The 22,415-nt window shown below is 39.4% G+C and overlaps 1 protein-coding gene across 4 annotated transcripts in view; it reads right to left on the bottom strand.

Annotated features, from left to right (window-relative positions):
* Positions 1-2,122: 2,122 nt before the first annotated feature.
* LOC121880040 overlaps positions 2,123-22,415 on the bottom strand; it is a 29,249-nt gene continuing 8,956 nt past the window's right edge. For all 4 annotated transcript variants that reach the window (XM_042387046.1, XM_042387054.1, XM_042387037.1 and 1 more), the window contains exons 4-11: positions 22,088-22,243; positions 19,458-19,610; positions 16,981-17,193; positions 14,014-14,114; positions 10,158-12,796; positions 8,897-9,696; positions 8,594-8,716; positions 2,123-5,167 (exon numbers count right to left, since the gene is read on the bottom strand). In XM_042387046.1, the coding sequence (XP_042242980.1) occupies positions 5,048-5,167; positions 8,594-8,716; positions 8,897-9,696; positions 10,158-12,796; positions 14,014-14,114; positions 16,981-17,193; positions 19,458-19,610; positions 22,088-22,243 (4,305 nt within the window). In that variant the 3' untranslated portion in view covers positions 2,123-5,047. The remainder of the gene's footprint in view (positions 5,168-8,593; positions 8,717-8,896; positions 9,697-10,157; positions 12,797-14,013; positions 14,115-16,980; positions 17,194-19,457; positions 19,611-22,087; positions 22,244-22,415) is intronic.

Below are 22,415 nucleotides of genomic sequence, written 5' to 3'. Positions count from 1 at the left end.
AGTAAGGAATTTAAGCCCTAGAACCGATTAATGTATTGGCGAACTGATACTAAAGCTGGTTGCCCGGTCAGTGCAAGCGAAAACATGTTGAGGTCGGTTCGTAAGAACTTCGTTAACCGAATTGAAGATCCTTATGGAAGGCAGTTCGTTAATCGAAATTACGTTAACCGAGGTGTTCGTTAAACGAGGGGTCACTGTATATATGTATATATATGTATATATATGTATATATATATATATATATATATATATGGGGTGCTATGCACAGTTTGGAATCATCTGATATAAGATGTGGTAAATTATGATGCCAAGACAAGGTACAGGGAAGTACAGTAAACCCTCAAAAGTCTGGACCCCATAAGTTCAGAGTTTGGATAGTGCAGACCCCTTTCCAGGCAAGTAACACTTGTCCAAACCCTTAAATTAATTGTCATTTGAAACTGCCACTGTGCTTGGTCGTTTGTAATTGCCGGCAGTAAGCGATCCATTTAGGCCTCTGTCTCCTCCTCTCGGACCTTTGAGTGAGCAGTTTATTCACCCACTCTTACAATGGACCCTCCCATAATGCTGCTGAACTGTGATTGGTTAGCTTTAAATTTAACACACATTCAGTGACAGAAAAATGGTAAGATTTTAGGTAAATAATTCAATCAATGGTGATGGTAATTCTCCCAGGAAGGGAGCAGAAGACCTGCCTTGCAGTCCAAATCTCAGACTTCATTATTTTGAAGTTAATTAATAAATTATATATAATATTTTTTTTATAATTTAATACTGTATGATATATTATTAATGATGAAACATACACCATAAGAGGCTGATCATATGAGAACATAATAATGAATAAATAAAAATAAAAATTGGCAAATGCAGCAAGACCAGCCCCCCACCTCCAGCATGTTTTCACATCAAGTGTCATCTTGTACCTATTAGCTCTCATTAAGCCTAAATCAAATCTGATTAAACCAGTGTACAGTATCCCCATTAAATACAATACAGGACATATATTTTAATAATAAATAAGGTAATATATTTATTGCACATTAAAATACAAATTTAAGGGTCATCGGGGTCTGCTTAGTGCACAGTGGCCCCTACTTGGTAAAAGTGTGGACCCCCTTTCCCCCCAAATTATCAAACTTTCGAGGGTTTAATGTATGTAACGGTATCTTAATCATGATCTTATTTCAGTGTACAGAAAAGATAAGATCAAATGTCATATCAGTTTACAGTACAGTACAGGGGCCGCATACTCAAAAACATTTCATTTACGTAACTGTATCTCTTTGTTTACCCAGTAACTGAACTTACAGTCTCTGATCGGTATACTCAAAACAAATATCTGACAGCAGACTCCATAAGTGAGCCGGTAACTTACACGCTCAACCCGGATATAGTAGTCGCTATTTCCTGATGTCATAAGAAAAATTAATAATATATGTTGTAAGAATGCTTGTTAGACTTGTTTTATCATAGAATAGTGAAGAAAATGTTTTGTACAACAACATAATAAAATACGATATTACAGTTTGTCCTTTTAGTAAATTTTCTACAATAAGAAGAGGCTTATTTTGGTCATGATCCTCAAGTATTACTCAAACATAATTCCATCTTCAGTAATGGCGCTTGAGGTACGACTAGCAACTATCACGTGCGTCAATCTCAGTTGATTTCTCATTCTTTTGTGATTGGTTAATGATTTTGTTAACCGAGCACTGATTGGCCAACTTGCTCCTGCACTGCCATCTACCTTCAGACAAGAGAACTAAATTTACAGGGTAAACACTAGAGTTACAGACTGCTTACGGGACTGTAATTAAATTTTGAGTTTGAGAAATTTACGGGACTGTAAGGAGTCTGTAAGTTACGGTACTGTGTCTCTGCTACTGTACGTAACTGATGAGGTGTTCTGAGTATGCAGCCCATGCTCTATTTCCACAGTGAATTTGATCGAGGGGGCCAAGTTGTTAAGTTGTGGCAGGAAAGCTTTTAGGTCCTCATAACATGGCCAGAGACATAATACATCATCAACATATCTAAACCAGACTGATGTGTCATGTAACAGTGGACCTGGGACACTTAACTTGGGAAGGACTGAAGGAGAGTAAGATAAACACTACTATGATCTTAATAACTTTACAAACAGGATGTAATCACAACTTGAGTAAAGGTGCAACAAACCTGAATATGTTTGGATGGATATCATGTGTCTGAATAACAAAAACTATGATGGTAATGTATGTATGAAGGTAGTGTAGTATGAGGGTTAAGTGTTGACCAGTCTTGTAACAAGTTTATTAAGAACACCAAAATAAAAGTACCGTACTGCATAGTAGTAATGATAAAACAGGGTTACAGGTATATATCCTTTTTTTTATCAAGAACTCAAAATATTTACTACATTTTTGGACGTACAATAAACAGAAACTGAAAAAAATCAGTGAAAGTTTTAGGGATGACGATCACATTACACATGATAGTATAAGTGCATTTCATAAATTCAAACATTAAAAACATCTCCACAATTGTTCTGGAAAGAAATCATTGTAAAGTAGTTTCCCTCCTTGGTGTAGCGACTCAGTCACCCGTTCACTTTCTGTGAGGAGTGTCAAATGCATGTTTCGTGGTCTGGGTTATGTAGTAATACAGTATTCAGAGTTTGTTGACGGCTGATAACTATTTTTCCGGAGTATCCAAAAAAAGTGACTAGGAAAATCTGTTGAGCAGCAATAGGGATAGAGGAAGAATGTCCAATTAATATATATTTCTTATTTAAATGATAATACTGAATGATTAATGGAAGAAAAGTCAGCATGACAGTTAAATACTCAAGGAGAACCTTGTGTGTGTGTGTGTGTGTGTGTGTGTTTATTTATGCCTTTGATATTTTTCAAAGCTCCATTCATATTTTTCCTCTGACGGGGATAACATACTTTGTCTTCATCACACACAATCAAACTGCCCGGCTGTTTAGGACTGTGATGCCTGTCTACATCTGTTTACAGCACAGTCTGTAGCCATGATGCACAGTGATGTACAGTATGTAGTGCATTGTGAAGTCTGATGCTCTACACTGTACATACAATACAATATGTGGCATGAGGGCATAACAACCAGAGGTGAATATTTATTTTTTCTGCTGCATAAACATCATATGTGGCTTAAGGCATCATCACATTAGCACCTTTTTCGTCATTTTATTGCATCAATTTTCAAAAAATTGTCAATTATCTGAGTACGCCCTGTCACACACACAGAGAGCTAGTGAGCCAATCTTTCCACGTTCGTCAATTGTAAACAAAGAAGATGGCTTTGTATGCCTTCCTCTTCATTTTTTACAGAATTTATTGTCCTTTGGGTCCCACAGGCAATGATAAGGTTTAATACTGTCTATCATGTATTCTTTAAGACAACTTGTCCACACAGAAATAAATGGAGAAGCCATGAAGAAGTTGATCACATGGCTCAATGTACACAAACATATCAGATGTATTTATGAATATCAGTGCTGCCCACCGTAGGGTAATTCAGCCTATTTTCTTGGCCTGTAGGGCCTAGGGTAATTTTACTGAAAGAGGGCAAAACGTAGGGTAAATCAGTACCAATAACCAATGATATTTGCCCTTCCCCACTCAAATGCAGAAACTGAAAGAGTTTTTTCAATGTTAACTGACACAAAGACCAAAAATAGAAATAAGATGAGTCCACAATTACTGAATGCCATTCTCATTACAAAATCTGGCATAAAAGCAGTAGAAGAAGATTGCATAAGTAAGAAAATTAAGCCTGAACATTATAATCTACTTAATGTATCCATGTACAATTTCTTGAATATGTGTATGAAACCAAGAACTTTTTAATTGTGAAATATTTTGTCAGAATTAAATTTAGTTATTTTATATTGTTCAATATTTATTTTATATAAATATTTCAATGTTGAGTATAGATCTTGACTTGACTACAGAAGTTGGCGCAAGCCAGTCAAGTGAATATGATACGTTTTGTCTGAGCGAGACGGGCTAGAAAAATTGACAATTTGTGGAAAAACGACAACAAATCTGGAAAACTACCAGAAAGTGCTAGTGTGATGCCACCTTAAGTGTTAACTAAGACATGTGGCTTTGTGTTAACTAAGACATATGGCTTCATGGTAAAGACATTGGGGAGATACAAATGACCAATCATTCTGACCTTGAGATATAAGTGACCAAAAGCTTCCTGCATACAAGGCATGGCACCCAGACCCCCTTGATGGAGCCTCTAGGAACTGCTGGACTACATGGGTGCTTTACTTACATCTTGCCTTTTGTGTACAGTCAACTACTAAAGTCCGTTCACCTCTCTCCCCTGAACTACAAACTCCAAGATTCAGACTCGTGAAACCGAAGCAGTAGACCGATACATTATTCTGTCCATAAATGCTTCGGATTCATGAGTCTGAACCTCAGGATTCGTGGTTCAGAGGACAGAGGCAAATAAGCTTTTGGAGTTGACTGTATGGGTAAATACATCTAGGCTGAAGAGATGCTGTGCACGAGAAAACAACACGGGTCTGGATGACCAGTATATATATATATATAAAAACATATAATCGTGTAAAATTATCCGTTTTTTAATTCAAACTGATTCATGCTAATCATTATCCAAACAGTACAAATCGTTTTCTTACTGGACAGGTTTAAAAAATATCAATACACTCTTCAACTGTTTCTGATCCCACATCAATCCAAAAGAAACGAATATTGCCCCAAAATTGTGGAAAGAAGAAAGAGATCAAACATAAACTAGCTGTAAATAGTATGATAATACACTTGAAATGAGACAAAATAACCCATTTATACCATAAGAACACTAAATCATCAACTGTATTTCTACTACTTGATACAGTATACTCTACAGGTGGCATCACAAGTAAAAACCAACCTCTTTTTCGACTCTCCCAACCGAAACGAGATAATTTGTATAAAGCGATGGTTCATACACCCACAAACTAATACTTTATCACACCTCTAGGCTGGATGACTGTACATAGGTGAATCTCCAGGTGTTAGTGGTTGGGACCCAAGAGTAACTTTGACCTGCGGTGCTTGTACAGGACGACGTAGCCCTCCACCAAGGTACGCATCTTCTCGCTCTCCACTATATCTCCGCATTCTTTGGATACAACCTGAAATACAGATCAATGTACTGCACTATAAAATGTTGGTTCTAAAGAGCAGCAAATATTTGGTGTGGCGATCATAGAGAGATACCACGTACCTAATGAGAAAAACAATTATGAATGCGATAAGGTTGTTGGCAGCGTGTGTGTGTGATTCTGCGGAGTAATGAAGGTTATATCTGGGTATTTCAGTCTCATCGTGAACTGAACTTGTGTCCATAAGTTTTAAATCACTTTTATATACATTTTCTCAGTAATACAATATATCTTTATGTTTTAAACATGTGAGTTTTCAGTTTCCAGAAAAAAGGCGTTTTATCGTGAAAATGACGACTGACCTAGTATTACCTATCGTTTCGGCATATGTGGTAAAAATGTAGATTTTTTTTAGAATTCATACAAAGGTATTCTTTTTATGTGCTGGATAAGGATATTCATTCAGAATTTTAAAATTTTAATAATTAGTGTTAGTTTATAAGCTTTGAAATAATTAAGTACATACAGCACATTTAAAACATCAATTACAATAAGTCCTCATTTAACGTTGGCCACTTAACGTTGTTTCGGTACTAAGTCGTTTTGCGTTGTCTCGGACTACATTTTATGGCGCTTCACCCTCTCCAGTCTGGCTGCGCTACGCTCTCTCGGCTCGGCGCGCTTACCTCACTCGCGGAACGTCACAGCATCCCCAAGCGACGTCAAGCTAGTCTTTGTTACAACTTCACATCATTCGTGTGCGTTTAAGAGCGTTTGCTCTAAAACTGTACTCTAACCATTCAAAATGCTTCCAAGCGTCCATCAAGTGCTACTGATGCTAGTGTAGTGAAGAGGCAACGTGAGACCATTACTCTTGCAACGAAAATGGATGTATTAACCCGATTGAAAAAGGGGAATGTGCTGTGCTTGGTCTAACCCCCACAACAGTGCGTACAATCAGGACCAACGCTGACAAAATTAAGGTTAGTGCTGGAAGTGGTACTACTCTCAGTGCAACTAAGACAACGCATACTAGAAGTATACTGTGATGGAAAAAGTGGAAAAGATGCTGGCTATGTGGATGGAGGACCAGAATCTACGCAATGTGCTTGTGAGCCTTATGGTTATCCAGCATAAGGTCAGATCCTTGTTTGAAGACATAAAGGAAACCAAAGGTGAAGGATCGAAGGAAGAGACCTTTACGGCCAGCCGAGACTGGTTTCAATGATTTACGCGCAGGTATAACTTCCGCAACATCAAGATGACTGGTGAAGCTGCTAGTTCAGATACGGTTGCTGCCGAGACATTCCCACCTGAATTCAAGCAGATTATCCAGAAAGGAGGCTACTCATCGAAGCAAGTCTTCAATGTGGATGAGACTGGTCTCGCTTGGAAAAGGATGCCTGAGTGGACCTATATCTCCAAGGAGGAGAAAAGAGCGCTTGGTTTTAAAGCGGCAAAAGAACACTTGATGCTGCTGCTTGGCGCGAATGCTGCTGGTGACTTCAAGCTGAAGCCTAAGCTGATTTCTCACGCTGCCAATCTACGGGCCCTGATAGGTTACTCTAAGGATCACCTTCCTGCGATCTACAAGGCAAATTAGAAGGCATGGATAACCAGTGCCATATTTAGCCAGTGGCTGAACGTTTACGCCGCCCCTGCAATGAAGGAATACTGTGCCAAGGAGAACCTTGACTTCAAAATTCTTCTGATAGTTGAGAATGCTCCAGCTCATCCTCCCAATCTCGACGACTTGCATGACAGTGTAAAAGTTGTATTCCTGCCTCCCAACATGGCAGCACTGATGCAGCCTATGGACCAAAGCATCATCGCCGCATTCAAGGCGTATTATTTACACCGTACCATGGCCCAGCTGCTCAAGGCTACAGACGGAGAAAATAAACTTACAAGCCGAGAATCTTGGCGTGACTTCAACATTCTTCATGCAATTGAAAACATTGGCAAGGCATGGGAAGAGGTTTGAGAAAGTTGCCTGAATGGTGTGTGTGTGGGGTAAATTGTGGTCAGAGTGCATCAACAGTTTTATGGGATTCACGGAGTTAGTCCCAGCTGTGAATAGGAACATCCTCAGCTTGGCTAGACAGGCAGGCTTTGATGAGCTGGAATTAGAGGATATTGAGGATGTCCTGGCATCCCATACAGAAGAGCTCACCAACAAAGATCTGCAACTGTTAACAGAACACAGTCCCGTTGAAGACGACGACGATGAAGAAGAACCTCAACGAATGCTAACTACCAAGAGGATGGCAGAAGCATTCAACATGATCCAGCAAGGAATGCAAATCCTTATAAATGACGACCCAAACAGATAATGTAGCTCAAAGGTTCACTGCAGCATTGATGACAGTCTTGGTTGTTACACTGGGATCTATAAGGAGAAGAAGAGTAGCACCAAGCAGTCAACACTGGATTCATTTTATCATTACAGGACGGCAGAAGGAGCTTCTTCACAACAGCCGGCAGCCGAGGAGAAGCACACAGCAGCCGAGGAGGAGCACACAGCAGCCGAGGAGGAGCAAACAACAACGGAGGAGGAACAAACATCAACGGAGGAGGAACAAACATCAACGGAGGAGGAGCAAACAGCGGCGGAGGAACCCCAGTCAGAGCAGGAGGAGGAGGAGGCAGCCTCAGTCTCAGTGACTCACCACCCTCCTCCGCCATCCACCTCCTCCGCTTCACTACCCACCACACACTCGCTCTACCACCTCCGCCCATCGGTGAGTACCAATACAAACTTAGTAGTTGTATATGTTTGCACTATTTTCAATAGAAATGGCAATGATTTTCTGTATATGTAATGTATTTCATGGGTCAAAGGGTGGCTGTGGAACGTAACTCCCGTATTTTATCTATTTCTTATGGGAAAAATTGATCCGCTTAATGTTGTTTTGTATAACGTCGCGTTTTCAGGAACGTAACCCTGACGTTAAGCGAGGACTTACTGTACATTGCGCACTACTGACACTACCCTAATACATCTTAACCTAAGCTAATCAAACCTAACTTATCCTAATATAAAATAACTCAATTTATCATAAAGAAACTTGTCCTAACCTAATATAACTAAATTTATTCCAAACAAAACCTGACCCGGCCTAAAACAACCTGACCTCCCTTAAGCCAACTCCTTCGCGATTTAGCTTTAGGGATGGAATTTAATAATCAGCAGATAAAAAAGCTTGGGTTCCTAATCTTCATGACATCCAAAAATGTACTAAAAAAAAAAATGCTGTAGATACCTGTTTTTGTTCTGAGGTGGAAGGGGAAAGGGAGAGGAGAAGGGGAGATGGAGAGGAGGGAGGGGAGATGGAGAGGAGGGAGGGGAGATGGAGAGGAGGGAGGGGAGATGGAGAGGAGGGAGGGAAGATGAAGGAATGGAAGGGAAGAGAGAGTAAAATGAGAGAGAGTAAAACACAGGCTGGCATAACAAACCTTTTTAACACACTTGGCCACAATCTGCTTGTATTCCTCCTTCGTCACCGACTTGTCACGGTAGTACGGGTCCAGCCACTTCTTCACCTCCTCCACCACCTTCGCCTCCAGGGATGCCTTCTGCTGTGGTAATTAAAAAAGGAAACACATTCAGTAACATTCCTTTCCTGGACATTCACAGCGAGTTATATACAGTACAGACAGACTAATCGAGTGAGACAGATTATTTTGTGTTTTTTTTTTCAATGTTAAGAGAGTTACATTATGTGGGTGAATAGAATGACGAATGCGGAATTATGTTACCTTGTTACGCATGCTCGTGTCATCTTTCCTGGTGTCATCTCCCTTTGTGTCATTTGCCTTGGTATCATCCCCATTGGTGTCATCTTTCCTGTTGTCATCTCTCTTGGTGTTATTTCTCCTGGTGTCATCTTTTTTGGTGTCGTCTCCCTTGGTATCGTCTTCCTTAGTGTCGACTTTCTTCGTGCCATCTCTCCTAGAGTCCTTTCCTTTGGTGTCATCTCCCTTAGTGTCATTTCTCCTGGTGTCATCTCCATTGGTGTCAACCCTATTGGTGTCGTTTTTCCTGGTACCATCTCTCTTGATGTCATTTTTCTTAGTGCCATCTTTCCTGGTTTCATCTTTCCTGGTGTCATCTTTTTTGGTACCATCTTTCTTGGTGCCATCTCTCTTAGTGTCATTTTTCTTGGTGCCATCTTTCCTGGTGTCATCTTTGCTGGTGTCATCTTTCCTGGTGCCATCTTTCTTGGTGTCATTTTTCTTGGTATCATCTCTCCTGGCGTCATCTTTGCTGGTGTCATCTTTCCTGGTGCCATCTTTCTTGGTGTCATTTTTCTTGGTATCATTTCTCCTGGTGTCATCTTTGCTGGTGTCATCTTTCCTGGTGCCATCTTTCCTGATGTCATTTTTCTTGGTGTCATCTTTCCTGGTGTCATCTTTCCTGGTGTCATTTTTCTTGGTGTCATCTTTCCTGGTGTCATCTTTCCTGATGTCATTTTTCTTGGTATCATCTTTCCTGCTGTCATCTCTCTTTGATTTCTTCTTGGAGGAGGCACTAGGCTTGACACCGGCCACCACATAGTCTGTTGATGGGAGAAAGAATCATTTTCAATATTCTTTAAAACACATCAGGAATTACTTAACCCTTCAGTACAGGAATGTGGCCACTACTGATATCCGATTTGACCGACGCCAGACAAGTGTATTCAGCAGAGAAGGGAACCCAGACAAAAGGAGCCTACATTTACTACTGGACAGACAAAACCTATTCATAAGATGTAACTTACTGCCCCCTGTCTCCCGCTCCCCCCAAAAAAATCCTCTTATCAGTTCAAGTTGTTTTAGGGTGAAAAGAAAAAAGGTATACATTAGATGAGATTAGCTTGACATCAGGAAAGGTTGACATTAGGGGATTTAATCAACAGGTGATCCAATTTTTCAAGTACTTGACATGACCATAAACACACAAAACCACAATATCATAAGTTACACATAAAGGTTAAGCTATTTTCCTCAATCAGCAATAATGAGATGTTAAACTTACCTGTATCTTTCCTCTCTCCTTCATGGTTTTTCTGCACAAAGCTGTCGAGAGTATTTTTTTCATTTTCTGCATTGCCATCTTTCGTCTCTTTGTTAATAATGTCATATTCGGGCGTCTTCTGCATACGTTTCTCTTCCTGAATCTGTTTATGCTTCTGAGCCAATTTTCCAATGTCACCATACTCCTTCATGAACTTAGCAAAAGTCTTTGCTGATTCGTTCCAGTCGTGTTTATGGTCATAATCAATCAACTCTGTTTCTTGTGTCATCTCAATATCCCTCAAGTCAGAATCTGTGGGCTCCGTACTTGCCACGTCAGCTATGCTCTCAAACACATCCGAGAACAATGCATGACTCTTTGTTTTGGTTTTGCCGTGTGACGAGGAAACGGACTCAGATAAATTACTCTCCCTAGATTTCTTTTCTTTCCGTTTAGCGTCACCATGAGAGTGTGACCCCTTGGTTTTAACACTGAACACGGGAAAAGGAGGCGTTACTTCAGGCATTTTATTGTCAACTGTAAAAGTGGTGTCGTCATGTTGTGTATGTGAACGGTTTTTTGAATTTCTGTTTCTGTTCTTGGGTCTTGACTTTTTGTCTTTCTCTTCTTCCACAATATGGCCATCATCATCATTATCTACTTTTTCTTCTTCTGGCTTTTCAGTGTCCTGTCTGAGTTCTTCCTCATCAGAACTGTTTTCCTCATCATTCCCAAACAGAGAGGCGAGAACTTTACACATTCTTGTTTTTATATGTTTAACTTTAAAGTTGCCAACGTCTGCAGGGCCCTTCTTGTCCTCACAATGGATGCTGTTCCAGTTGTCTTGGCTCCAGTTACTTCCCTTGTCAGCATTACTCAAGTCACATTGATCAGAGGAAGGGTTCATGTTCTCTTTGCTAGGGATTGAGGAGTCTTGGCATTTGCTAGGTACTGAGGAATCTTTATCTTTGCTAGGTACTGAGGAATCTTGATCATTGCTAGGTATTGAGGAGTCTTGGTATTTGCTAGGTACTGAGGAATCTTGATCTTTGCGAGGTACTGAGGAATCTAGGGCATCCTTCCTTACTGTAAAAAGATTGCTCAAAGTGGAGAAGAAGTTGGTCTGGAACGCTGCGGGGTCCTGGGTTGTCTGGGCACTGCTACTGTGGGGTTCAACACAATCTGTTTCCTTTATACTGACAGGTTCTGTATCTGAGATATTTTTTGACCTATCTACTAGGTCATGTTGGACATCAGGAAGCAGAGTGTTGATGGAGGAAGCATTACCAGGATGATGTACACTATGTAAGCTGTGGCTGGTGGTGTCGTTCTTTACACCTTCATTATCATTCTCTGCATTATAATAAGAATAGCCCCACTGAGAACGTGGTTTTCGCTCCCTCTCGTTGGACGATCCGCGGTGACTGAAACGCTCCCTTGAACGAGACCGCGACCTGGATCTTGACCTTGGCCGGTTTGATTTATATGACCTGTGTGAAAATTCCTCTCTGTCTCTTCTACTGTAAGATCCTCTGCCTCTGGATGGTTGCTGGTTCCAGTGTTGTATATGTCCTTCCCTCTCATGCATTCTATTTTTTCTAAATGGTGAACGTTCTCTGTGAGAATGTCTGTCATATCTCGTACCAGGAGAAACGTTTCTCTTACCCGATGGCTCTCGAGAATAACCAGACTCCAAATTGGGCCTACCAAAATATCCTCTATTTCCTGAACGTCCCCCATGACTACTGGGCTCACTAGTGGCACACTCTTCGTCTGAGTACCTATAGGACCCCGGAGCGTCGTCCCCAGTGTCTCTCCAGGACCCGGGTCTTCTGTGAGGAGAATTTCTTCTTTGATGTTTGGACTGGTCACGCCTGTCTGACCATCGGTCATAACTGTAATCCCTGGAGCTCTTCCTGTTGGGAGAGCCACTACGTTTTTTTTCCCTCCTGTTGTGCTGGGGTACAAACTGTCGCTGAAAAGACATTCTGGGCGGAGATCTCCGTTTATCCTCCAGGGGCGACTGATGGCTATCTTGGGGAGGGTTTTTGTCACGGTACAACATTCTGGACGGAGATCTCCACTCATCTTCAGATTGAGGCCGGCCCGTGCTCCGGGACGAAGCTTTATCTGTGTCATGAGGTGATCTGGATCTTGGCCCAGAGTTAGAGGGAGAGTCCCTCTGTGAGTCAGACAAATTTGGACGGTGTTGGCTCCTACTGCTGGCCGAACTACAACTTCCTGTTTCTTCTTTACTTGAGCTCTCACTTGTTTCACTGGTCTTCTGAGACGAAGGTTTACGTGAGGGAAGAGGTTCAGACATTATGGCATTCCCTTCATCAAGTACAATGTTTAAGTCCTCCTTCACTCCATCCTGCTTGGTTAACTTTCTGTCATTGGTTAAAGTTAGTTTCTTGGAAGAGGAAAGCGTGATGCTCTGATTCTCCAAGATGCCGCTTAAGACATCATCTTCCCGCTCCTCTCTGTGTGTGTTAAGGCGGTCAATAATGGCATTGGGGGTTTTTCCTGAATATGTGGCCTGTGGTTTGAATGCTGCATGTCGAAGCAGTTTGGCAGCATTTGCTTTACGGTTTTCCTGGTTTTGATCACTATGTTGGCCAGAACATCCTGCAAGTAGCTGGTCAGCAAAATCATCTACCCTGGGGATAAAATGGAAGAAAAATATAACAAAAAGAAATAAATACATACTGTAATCTGGAAGATGATCGTAAACAGAGCCTTGAGGGGCTGGACACATAATACTAGACAAATATGATGCTTTTTCTTTATATTAAGCCAGAATTTTTGAGGTAGGCAAAATAAAAATTTTCTAAGTCTGGCCAGACCAAGTAAGAAATCTATCTGTAAAGTGTACAGTGAGAGGTCCTGTATGTACACTTCCCTGAACCTTCCCACAACCTTCTAAAGCAACACACAGCCCAAATACATTACTGAAGTAAAGGTTTGATACCTGAAAACCCACTGTATAATTGAGCCAGTGAAGAGTGACCAGTGAATATATTCAGTACTGTACACCAAAGCCTACAGGGTTGTCTCAGTAAACTTGTTGGTTAAATACAACTGGTAAACACTGCATCACACAGACATGGAATACCAGAGGATATAGTTTGCCCTAACACAGGTGAGATTAAGAAGATGTGATGCAGTGTAGAGTATTGCATTTCATTCTTTCCGCAAAACAGATTGTGACTCTTTCGGTAATGTCATAAACCCCCAAGTCTTGTGCTGACCTCCACGGGCATTCCATACACAAGAGAATGAAACTTTTTATATCTTTCAGTCAGGTCAAAACACATGAGCCTTGCTGAGAGTTGAGGTCTGACTTATTATCTTGTGTTTTAGATTTTGTTCAAAGTACATACAATGGAGCTCCTGAACTTTCTCATTAAGAATCTAGATTAAAATTGTCAAATGTGAGTGATAAGTGTTAACTATTTGCCCATCAATTTTTTTCTAATAATTTTTAAAATTTATAGTGCCATTTATGCCATGATTGAGAGTTTTAAAATATGTTTCTATTCATTTAGTGAGAAGTATATACTGACTTTACCATTTAAACAAATTACTTTTCACTTTCCGGTTGAAATGTTCTTCTGGCCAAAAAACGACAGATCAAACACTAAGAAATAGACTTGTTTTTCTTTTTGATTGTGATATAAATTTTTCCACAAATGATTTGTAATATGCAGGCTTTACAGTGAGTTTGATTATAATTTATCACTAATATCTATTACATTTACATTCTATATATTCATGTACTGTACAGTATTTCTAAAATAAAACCTTAAGACACTTCAAATAATATCAACTGCTAAATCTATTCAGAATCTTTAACAAAATAATAACAAAAACTCACGTGTGTTCAGCGTCGATGTCGTTGTCACCTTGAACAAAGTATGAGAATTTCCCTAAATGTTTGATGGCCGGTCTCTTGTCCTCAAGCTCACCTGAGGCAACCTGTTGAACAAAAGATTGGCTGAAAAAAATTCAATATAACACCAATCACCACATACATATACAGTATTGTAATGTAAACAAAATCAAGTGAAAAGAATTCAGGTCATTGGTAGATATGTCATTTAACCTTTAAATAGTAGGGGATAAGAATTCCCTCCACCTCACCCCCCATGTGTGCAAAATTGGAATGTAAGGAACATGAAATTGCCAGTAATGATGACCATCGATCCATCTTTATTTTCTTATCATTGTGTATTTTTTCCTTCATATATCCTCATTCATTCATTCTTTCATACTGTCATTCCAGTATCACCCACCACCATCATCCACTTGCAACACCCACTGTCATCATCCACCACCCCACCCACTAGTACAGGTATCACCCACCACCATATTTAATAGGTCCTTCATGATGTGTATTACACTTCTCTATTATGTTATTAAACCCATGATGTGGTATATTTTTGCTAGCCCTTCAAATCCCAACAATATATAGCTACTGCTATGTACGAAAGATACAGACAAACACAAGCACAGATATACACCGACTGTACAGTACAGCATAATAATATTGTATGTTATATAACATACTAACTATATATATCATCGGTCCATATAGCACGTGGATTTCCATATACAAACAATACCTCACTAGACAGGAATCAAACCCTGGACCTCTGCATGTGAACAGGGATCGCTATCACAATGTCACAAGGACAGCAAAAACAATCCTAGGCTTTGTTATATGCCACATAAAGATATATATGTAGCCTCATGTTTCCTAGCTGGATTCGGTAAAATGCTACTCCGACCACACAGTTGGGACGGGCAATCCTCAATGGAGATTCACGGAGCTTAACAAGCACGCTGATCAAGTGTGGCGTGGTGTGGGAGCGTGGTGGTAGCGATCCCTGTTCACACGCAGAGATCCAGGGTCCGATTCCCGACGAGTGAGGTATATATGTTACGATATTTTGGGGCGAAATCGGTTACTTTGCAAAATTCCCGGCATGCATATTGGTAATTTTGCGAAATAACTTACAAACCGACAACCTAACCTATGGTTAGGTTAAGTGAGAGGTTAGGTTAGGATGGCTCGTGTAGATAGATACACACACAGTTAAGTGGTCCTGTTTGTAATATATATATATATATATATATATATATATATATATATATATATATATATATATATATATATATATATATACATCATCTACATATCTAAACCAGACTGCTGGTTTAGATATGTAGATGATGTATTATGTCTCTCGCCTAGTAATGAGGACCTAAAAGCGTTCCTGCCACAACTTAATAACTTAGCCCCCTCGATCAAATTCACTGTGGAATTAGAGCATGACTGTAAATTGCCTTTCCTAGACTGTCTGATCCACAGAATAGGTAAAACCTTTAAGCTCAGTATTTATAGAAAACCTACTAATGTGTGTTCATACATTCATTATTATTCTGCCCACCATAATAGAGTTAAACTGTCAGTATTTTCAACAATGTTTTTACGTGCTTTGAGAATTTGCAGCCCGGAATTCATTGATGAGGAATATAAATATATCTATATTATTGGCCCAAACCTTAAATACCCTAGATCTTTCATAGACAAATGCCTGAACATTACTAAGAAATCTTTTTATAGAACTGATCCCAAGCCCACCCATGACCATAAGAATCTCTTAGTATTACCATTTCACAAAAAATTTCTCTCAAATTCCTTTACAACTAAAAACCTGGAACGTCAATGTGGCATTTAAAAACCTCATGCACTGTTAAACAAATGTTAATCAAGAACTCCCCCAACAACACAATTGGTTGCATTTATAAAGTTCCTTGCAAGGAATGTAATATGTTTTACTTAGGCCAAACAGGTAAAGATCTTGTAAGTAGGCTTAAACAACATAAATATAGTGTTAGGACAGGCTAGGAATCCAATGCTCTGTTTGTTCATTTGAGGGATAACAAGCATTGCATTGACTGGGATAAAGCCTCCTCAATATTACCTTGTAATTCAATTGACAGTAAGAACATCATAGAATCTATTCTCATTAAACATACCAAAGCATTCAACATGAATTTGAGTAATGGCATGTACAAACTGGACAGTTTTGTAATTAAGAAGATTTGTAACCAGGTGAGAAGGTCACCTTACCCCTGACCTGACTAATGAATCGCTATGTGCTATTTAAAGATTAGTAGGGTCATTACCTAATACCTAACCATTGTGGACCTGATCTCACCCTCCTCTGTATATATACACCTTGTTTTGTACTTCTCCTTAGTCTGTACTCACCCGTGAAGATGTGAATTACACCTAAAGCTTTGGGAACTTCGTGTTTTCTTTCCTTGTGGTTATCAGCATATACTTGATCACGCGCAACTACAGTGATTTACTGCATATATATATATATATATATATATATATATATATATATATATATATATATATATATATATATATATATATATATATATATATATATGCATGCATGCATGCATATAGTTCTTGTGAGTGTCCTCTACTTTAGAACGTTCAACTTAGAAACTTTCAGAGATACAAACATCATCACTGAAGGGGGTTACCTGCCAGAACAGGTGTTTAATGTGGATGAGACTGGATTATTTTGAAGAAAATTCCAGATAGAACAAACATTACCTAAGAGGAGAAGAGTGAGCCAGGTTTTAAGGCTGTATTAAAGGGCATAGCTGTACTAAATATCCATAATCTTTTCATTTTTTACAATATGTTTGGTATCTACAAGAGTAAAGTTGGACTTGCAAACAAGCCTCAGGAACGTAACTCGTTCGTAAGTAGAGGAGCACCTGTATATAAAATAAAAAAGACGATTAAGTTTACCTTTTCCTTTTTGTTTTTCCTTCTTCTTTTGCGATTAAATTTTCTGGATATTTTGCGCTGTTTCTCAATACGTATACGGATCCGTTCGTTGGCTCTAGTTCGTGGGATGCGGCGAGGCTGTCGGGACCGTTGGGACGACTGGTGTGGACGTGAGAGACCGCTCTTGGAGGAAGTTCTAGCATCAGCTGTAGATTCTGCTTGTCTACTGGTACCCTGTAGAAACACATGTAAAGACTTACTCAAACTCACGGCTTTAACTCAGTAAACTTACAGCTTTAACTCATTAAACTCACAGCTTTAATTCAGTAAACTCACAGCTTTAACTCATAAACTTATTGCTTTAACTCAGTAAAGTTTCTTTCCCACTATATTCTAATTTATTACTATAATTCAGTAAACTATATTTCCCCTTTTTCTATCTCTTTATTAGAGTTCCAACATTTCCAGTGCAGTGGGCAGTCAAATATAGCAAAAGCATCCTGTATATTCCATCTATTAGTCTGTCTCTCCAACTGTCACCTCTATGCTGTTCTGGGCAGTTCACACTCTCATACCCATTCTCAATACTGGAGCACCCAGGACAAAGTTCTTGCTCCCTACACTCTTCTTACTCCACATCAAAGACAAACTCACCATTTCTTCCAACAACAACATAACATACACACCAGTGCCAATGATGCCACTCCAAAGTTTATCCTACCATTCTATGGCTCACACTCAAGACAAGTCTTCCACTACAGTACACAGACATTACAGCTGCCTTGAACACAAGTCTCAAGTCCCTAGCTAGCAGAAATGGGGCACAAATATCCCTGTTACATTCTCTGTAATGAAGACTTGAATGTTTAAACTCTTTCTCTTCCCCCAAACCAGATCCTTCCCAACCTCTACTGTCACACAATAACACCCCCCCCCCCACCCAATATACGAGCTCCTAGTGCTAATATTGAGGGAGGTGATTGGGTCTAGAATAAAAAATAAATAAATAAAAAAGAGCTTGGGGGATCCGAGGAAACACCGACCCGGGAAGTTTTTTTTTACCATATTTAACTTAAATTCTCACAGTTACTCATTTCATGATCGCCAAATAGTTAAAATACACAGTACCCAAAATCAAACATGTACTGTATGTTTACTGCAACAATATTTTCCATGCATATAGTCTTAATGATTCCTTTACAAATTTTAGTTGTTACTAAACTTGAATTTGTTTAATATTTTTAATTGTGCACCATTATTGAAAGAAGATAAACTAAAAGGAAAGGTTTTTTTGCACTGTATTGCGTGAGAATTCACAATTTAATACGTACCAAAGGGATTTATCTCTAATGTACCAGCAACTGGGGTTTCAATAGCATATGTAGTACTAAAATAAGAAATATAAGCTTGAGCCATGATATATACAAACAAAATATTTCGTTTTCAATCCCATAAAATATTACTCATTTAATTTTTTTTTAATTTTAATTGCATCAGTTAGTTTTTTCAGGGAGAGTTAAAGCTTCTCTTTTTATTGCTGGAACGCCTCTCTGCTCTGCCTTGATTTTTTAGCCATTTCCTCACTCCGTTTTCTTTCATTCTAACTCCTTTTATTAACAAAAACCTCTTCTTATTTTCTTCCTGCTGCAATCTCTTCTGCTTTAACATGCTTCTGTACCTACTGCTGGAGAGTTTTATGATCCTACACATCATAGTCCCCCCTTCCTGGGGACACACACATGCCCTACAGCCCTGACCTCCTGGGGGACACACATGCCCTACAGCCCTGACCTCCTGGGGGACACACATGCCCTACAGCCCTGACCTCCTGGGGGACACACATGCCCTACAGCCCTGACCTCCTGGGGGACACACATACCCTACTGAGTTGCCTATACAACTATGAAATATGCTTAGCCCCTTCCCCGCCAGTGGCAGTGGGGAAGGGTGGATTAAATGGATAGGGTGGAGGGGCATATTATAATGCTTCTAATAATAGCATTGTATAATGTCATTGATCTTTGGTCAATGAAATATTAAAGAAACGAGAATGGAGAGCAAAACAAGCCATACTTGGCCAATGAGAAATAGAGTACGTTTTTGATGTGATGCATGAACATGTAGAGTGCGGCCACTCTGACTATACTCAGTAAACTGGCCCATCGTCCTTGCGCAGCAGACCCAGCCACCCTAGAGGGTCAATTATTGTTATTTATTGTCAAACATTTCTCTCATCATAATCATACACCCCCCCCGCAAAAAAAAAAATCTCAACAGATCTACGCTATTCATGTGGGTCGCCTAAAACAATGGAAAAAAAATCACCCAAGAAATCACATCCCTGAATACTGCCTCTCATGTTTGCCTGCAGATACACCTAACCCCTTGTGTACATGATCCCCTTAGTGCTGAATAAAATCTTGCCATTAGCCATCTTGTGAAGGAGTTAAAATTGGGAAGACCATCTGTAGTTGCCCGGTATGGATGCTGCAACTCACCTTGGTGTGGAGTCTGGCGTGGCTGCAGCAGGGACAAAACCACTCCTCGACGGGCACTTGTGTCAGAGGGGGGTCAAGGCACTCCAGGTGGTAGCCGAGGTCACATCCGTCACAAAGCAGAAGGCGCTCCTCCCTGTCACACTCATTACACACCTGAGAAAGAATAATTGTGTCTTGCTCAACCAAACAGAAGATTAATGATGTGAAGATGAACCTCCTCCAACTTTTGATCCCCCAAGAGCAGAAATTATCAGAGATCAACAAGGAAAAGTTATCATCCCTTAAAATATCAAAATATAATTACAGGTATCCCTCGCCATATGAACATTTAAGAAAAATTTTTTGCTTACATGAATTTCCTAGATTAACACCTTTTTCATGTTATGAAAGCATCCCTTGCTAGGGAGTCAGCTGGGGTGGTCACATCCCCCCTAATGCTTTCCCTACCAGGCTGAGGTAGGATTTATGTTATGGTTATTTATCAACTGATAATTTTGGGTATGTAAACATAACTTTTTTCATAATTTTTCATCCAGTTACATGCACACAATCACAAATACATAGTGTGCAAGAAAAAGTAAAAGAAATAACAATCATATGATCAAAAACATAATGAAGGTACTACTGCCTGGGAAGATATTGGAAGCATTATGTGTTGTCTAATGGTAGACCCTGTTGCCATATGGCATCACAAAAATTGTGACCAAGTCTCAGGTTGCTGATCTGACTTTCTGCCTCATTTACACACAATTCAGGGTTTCAATTGTTTCTGTTACCATTGTCAACACAACATACATACTGTATATTGTTTCTCACTCTTGATCTTTTTTTAAATTTTTGTATTTCTTTATGGTTCTTTATTATTATTGTTATTATTATAATTGCAGTGATGCTGTTATTATTATTATTGTTATCAATATTATTTTATTATTTTTATTATAAATTTTACTTATCTGAATTATTATTATTATTATTATTACAGTGGTCCCTCGGTTAACGAGCGCCTCGGTTAACGAGATTTCGGTTAACGAGTTACCTTCCATAAGATTCTTAACTTCAGTTAACGAGCAATCCCTCGATTAACGAGTTTCTTACGAGCCAACCTGAACATGATTTCGCTTGCATTTGGCGGTCCACCAGCTGTAGTATTAGTCTGCCAATACAGTAATCGGTTCTAGGGCTTAAATTCCTTACCATTTCAGCAAATATCAAGAAGTTTATACTATTCAATAATTTTAAAAGTTTAACATTAAATTTTTTTATTCATTTTAACAATTATTGAATATAATTGAAGGTAATGAAACTAGTTTTATGCGTGCCATCCAGCCTCTCAACACACCATACAGGCGTCAGTCTCTATCTTTTCAGTGGAGGTAACATCTTGCTTGAGACTCTCTTCAACTAAATGCCTTTTTTCTGCTTTTGCAAGCAAATTATTGGTCATTTTGAAATTTATTTTACATATTGACAATATATAATGCAGTGCAGTGTTGATTTAAAGAAAATAATCTTGAATTGCACCAAGAGAACTAAAATTTTATGGGTGAAATGGCACCATGGGGTGACTTCTCTTCCACCCCAATGCCTTCTCTTCTCCCTTCTCCACCCCCATTCTAATTCCCATCATCATCATCCAGGAGCCTTCTACATACACACCTTAAAGTAAGTGTACTTTTCTACCTTTTTTGTTGAATTTAGGCAATTTTCGGTGAGCTGGAACCAATTACCCAAAAACCCATTGAAACAATGGTTTCGGTTAACGAGTTTTTCGGTTAACGAGCAACCTTCTAGAACGGATTGTGCTCGTTAACCGAGGGACCACTGTATTACATTTTTGCCTCCCAGGCCCTGATGTGGGTCAGTGACCTGTGCCCAGGTGGGCTATCCCACAAAAAAAAAAAAAATAAATAAAAAAAATAAAAAATAAATAAATAAATAAATAAATCTTTGTGTGTGAGAGCGAGAGGGGGAACATTGCTAAGGGTCAACAGAGGCAGCCTGGCTGGTTGCTATAGCGATGACCGAGGACGGCCACGTATGAAGCAGCCAGCGTCTATGCAAATGGCGTCGCTGATGGCTGTGTTAAACTTTGATTTAGGTTTTCCTTAATAGTTTTAGCTGCATAATTTCATCTAGACAGTATTTTATTTATGCTTTTAATGTGTTAGGTAGTAAATTAGAGCAATTGTAAACTATTTATCATAAGTTAGGTAGGTTTTTCTTGTTTGTGAATGGATTTCATGTATTGGGGGCTTGAAATTGGGTTATTTTTGTCATTGTAACACTGAACCCTATTTTCCCATTTGCTCTGTTATTTGCGATACAAAAATTCACTTAATGAATGGTTTATTAGGAACCTAACCCATTCGTATATCAAGGGATACCTGTGTGATAGATTAAATACTGAAGAACTGTTGTGACTTTTCCCATGTCTGTCTGCCAGCCAATCAGCTGCCTTGCTGCAAACTGACCCCAGGCCTCAGGTACAAGTTTCAAGTGAATATATTATAGAAATTTACAATGTACTGAAAGACAATCTGTAAAGAGTGGGAGACAGAGAGAAAAAATCCAAAAATATGGAAGCCGTGTGATAAAAAATAAAAATTTACCTGCCAATTTACAATTCTTACCTCACAGTATGTCGGGTTATCTTCCTCTTCTGGAAATGTTATCACTTCAGCCTTCTGCTTCTCGATGGGGACCTCCCGTTCAATAGGGCCGCCAAAGACCTCCCGCACGTGCACGACCTTGAAGGTTTTTCGGTCTTGAGGACAAGTTGCATTTGTCTGAAATATTAGGAAGTGGTAATGAGAACAGTTCTTATTTAGTTTCTTGCTTTTACTGATGAGAGAGAGAGACTGACTGACTGACTTGTACAGGTATGATTAATTACATCTTGACAATCACATAAAGATGAACCACCCCCTTCTCCCAGCTTAACAGTATCTCACCTGATGA

The sequence above is a fragment of the Homarus americanus genome, unplaced genomic scaffold (genome assembly GCF_018991925.1).
Source record: "Homarus americanus isolate GMGI-L3 unplaced genomic scaffold, GMGI_Hamer_2.0 scaffold50564, whole genome shotgun sequence".
NCBI lineage: Eukaryota > Metazoa > Arthropoda > Malacostraca > Decapoda > Nephropidae > Homarus > Homarus americanus.
The sequence above is the reverse complement of the archived record's forward strand: the minus strand, read 5'-3'. Positions and strand labels throughout refer to the sequence as shown.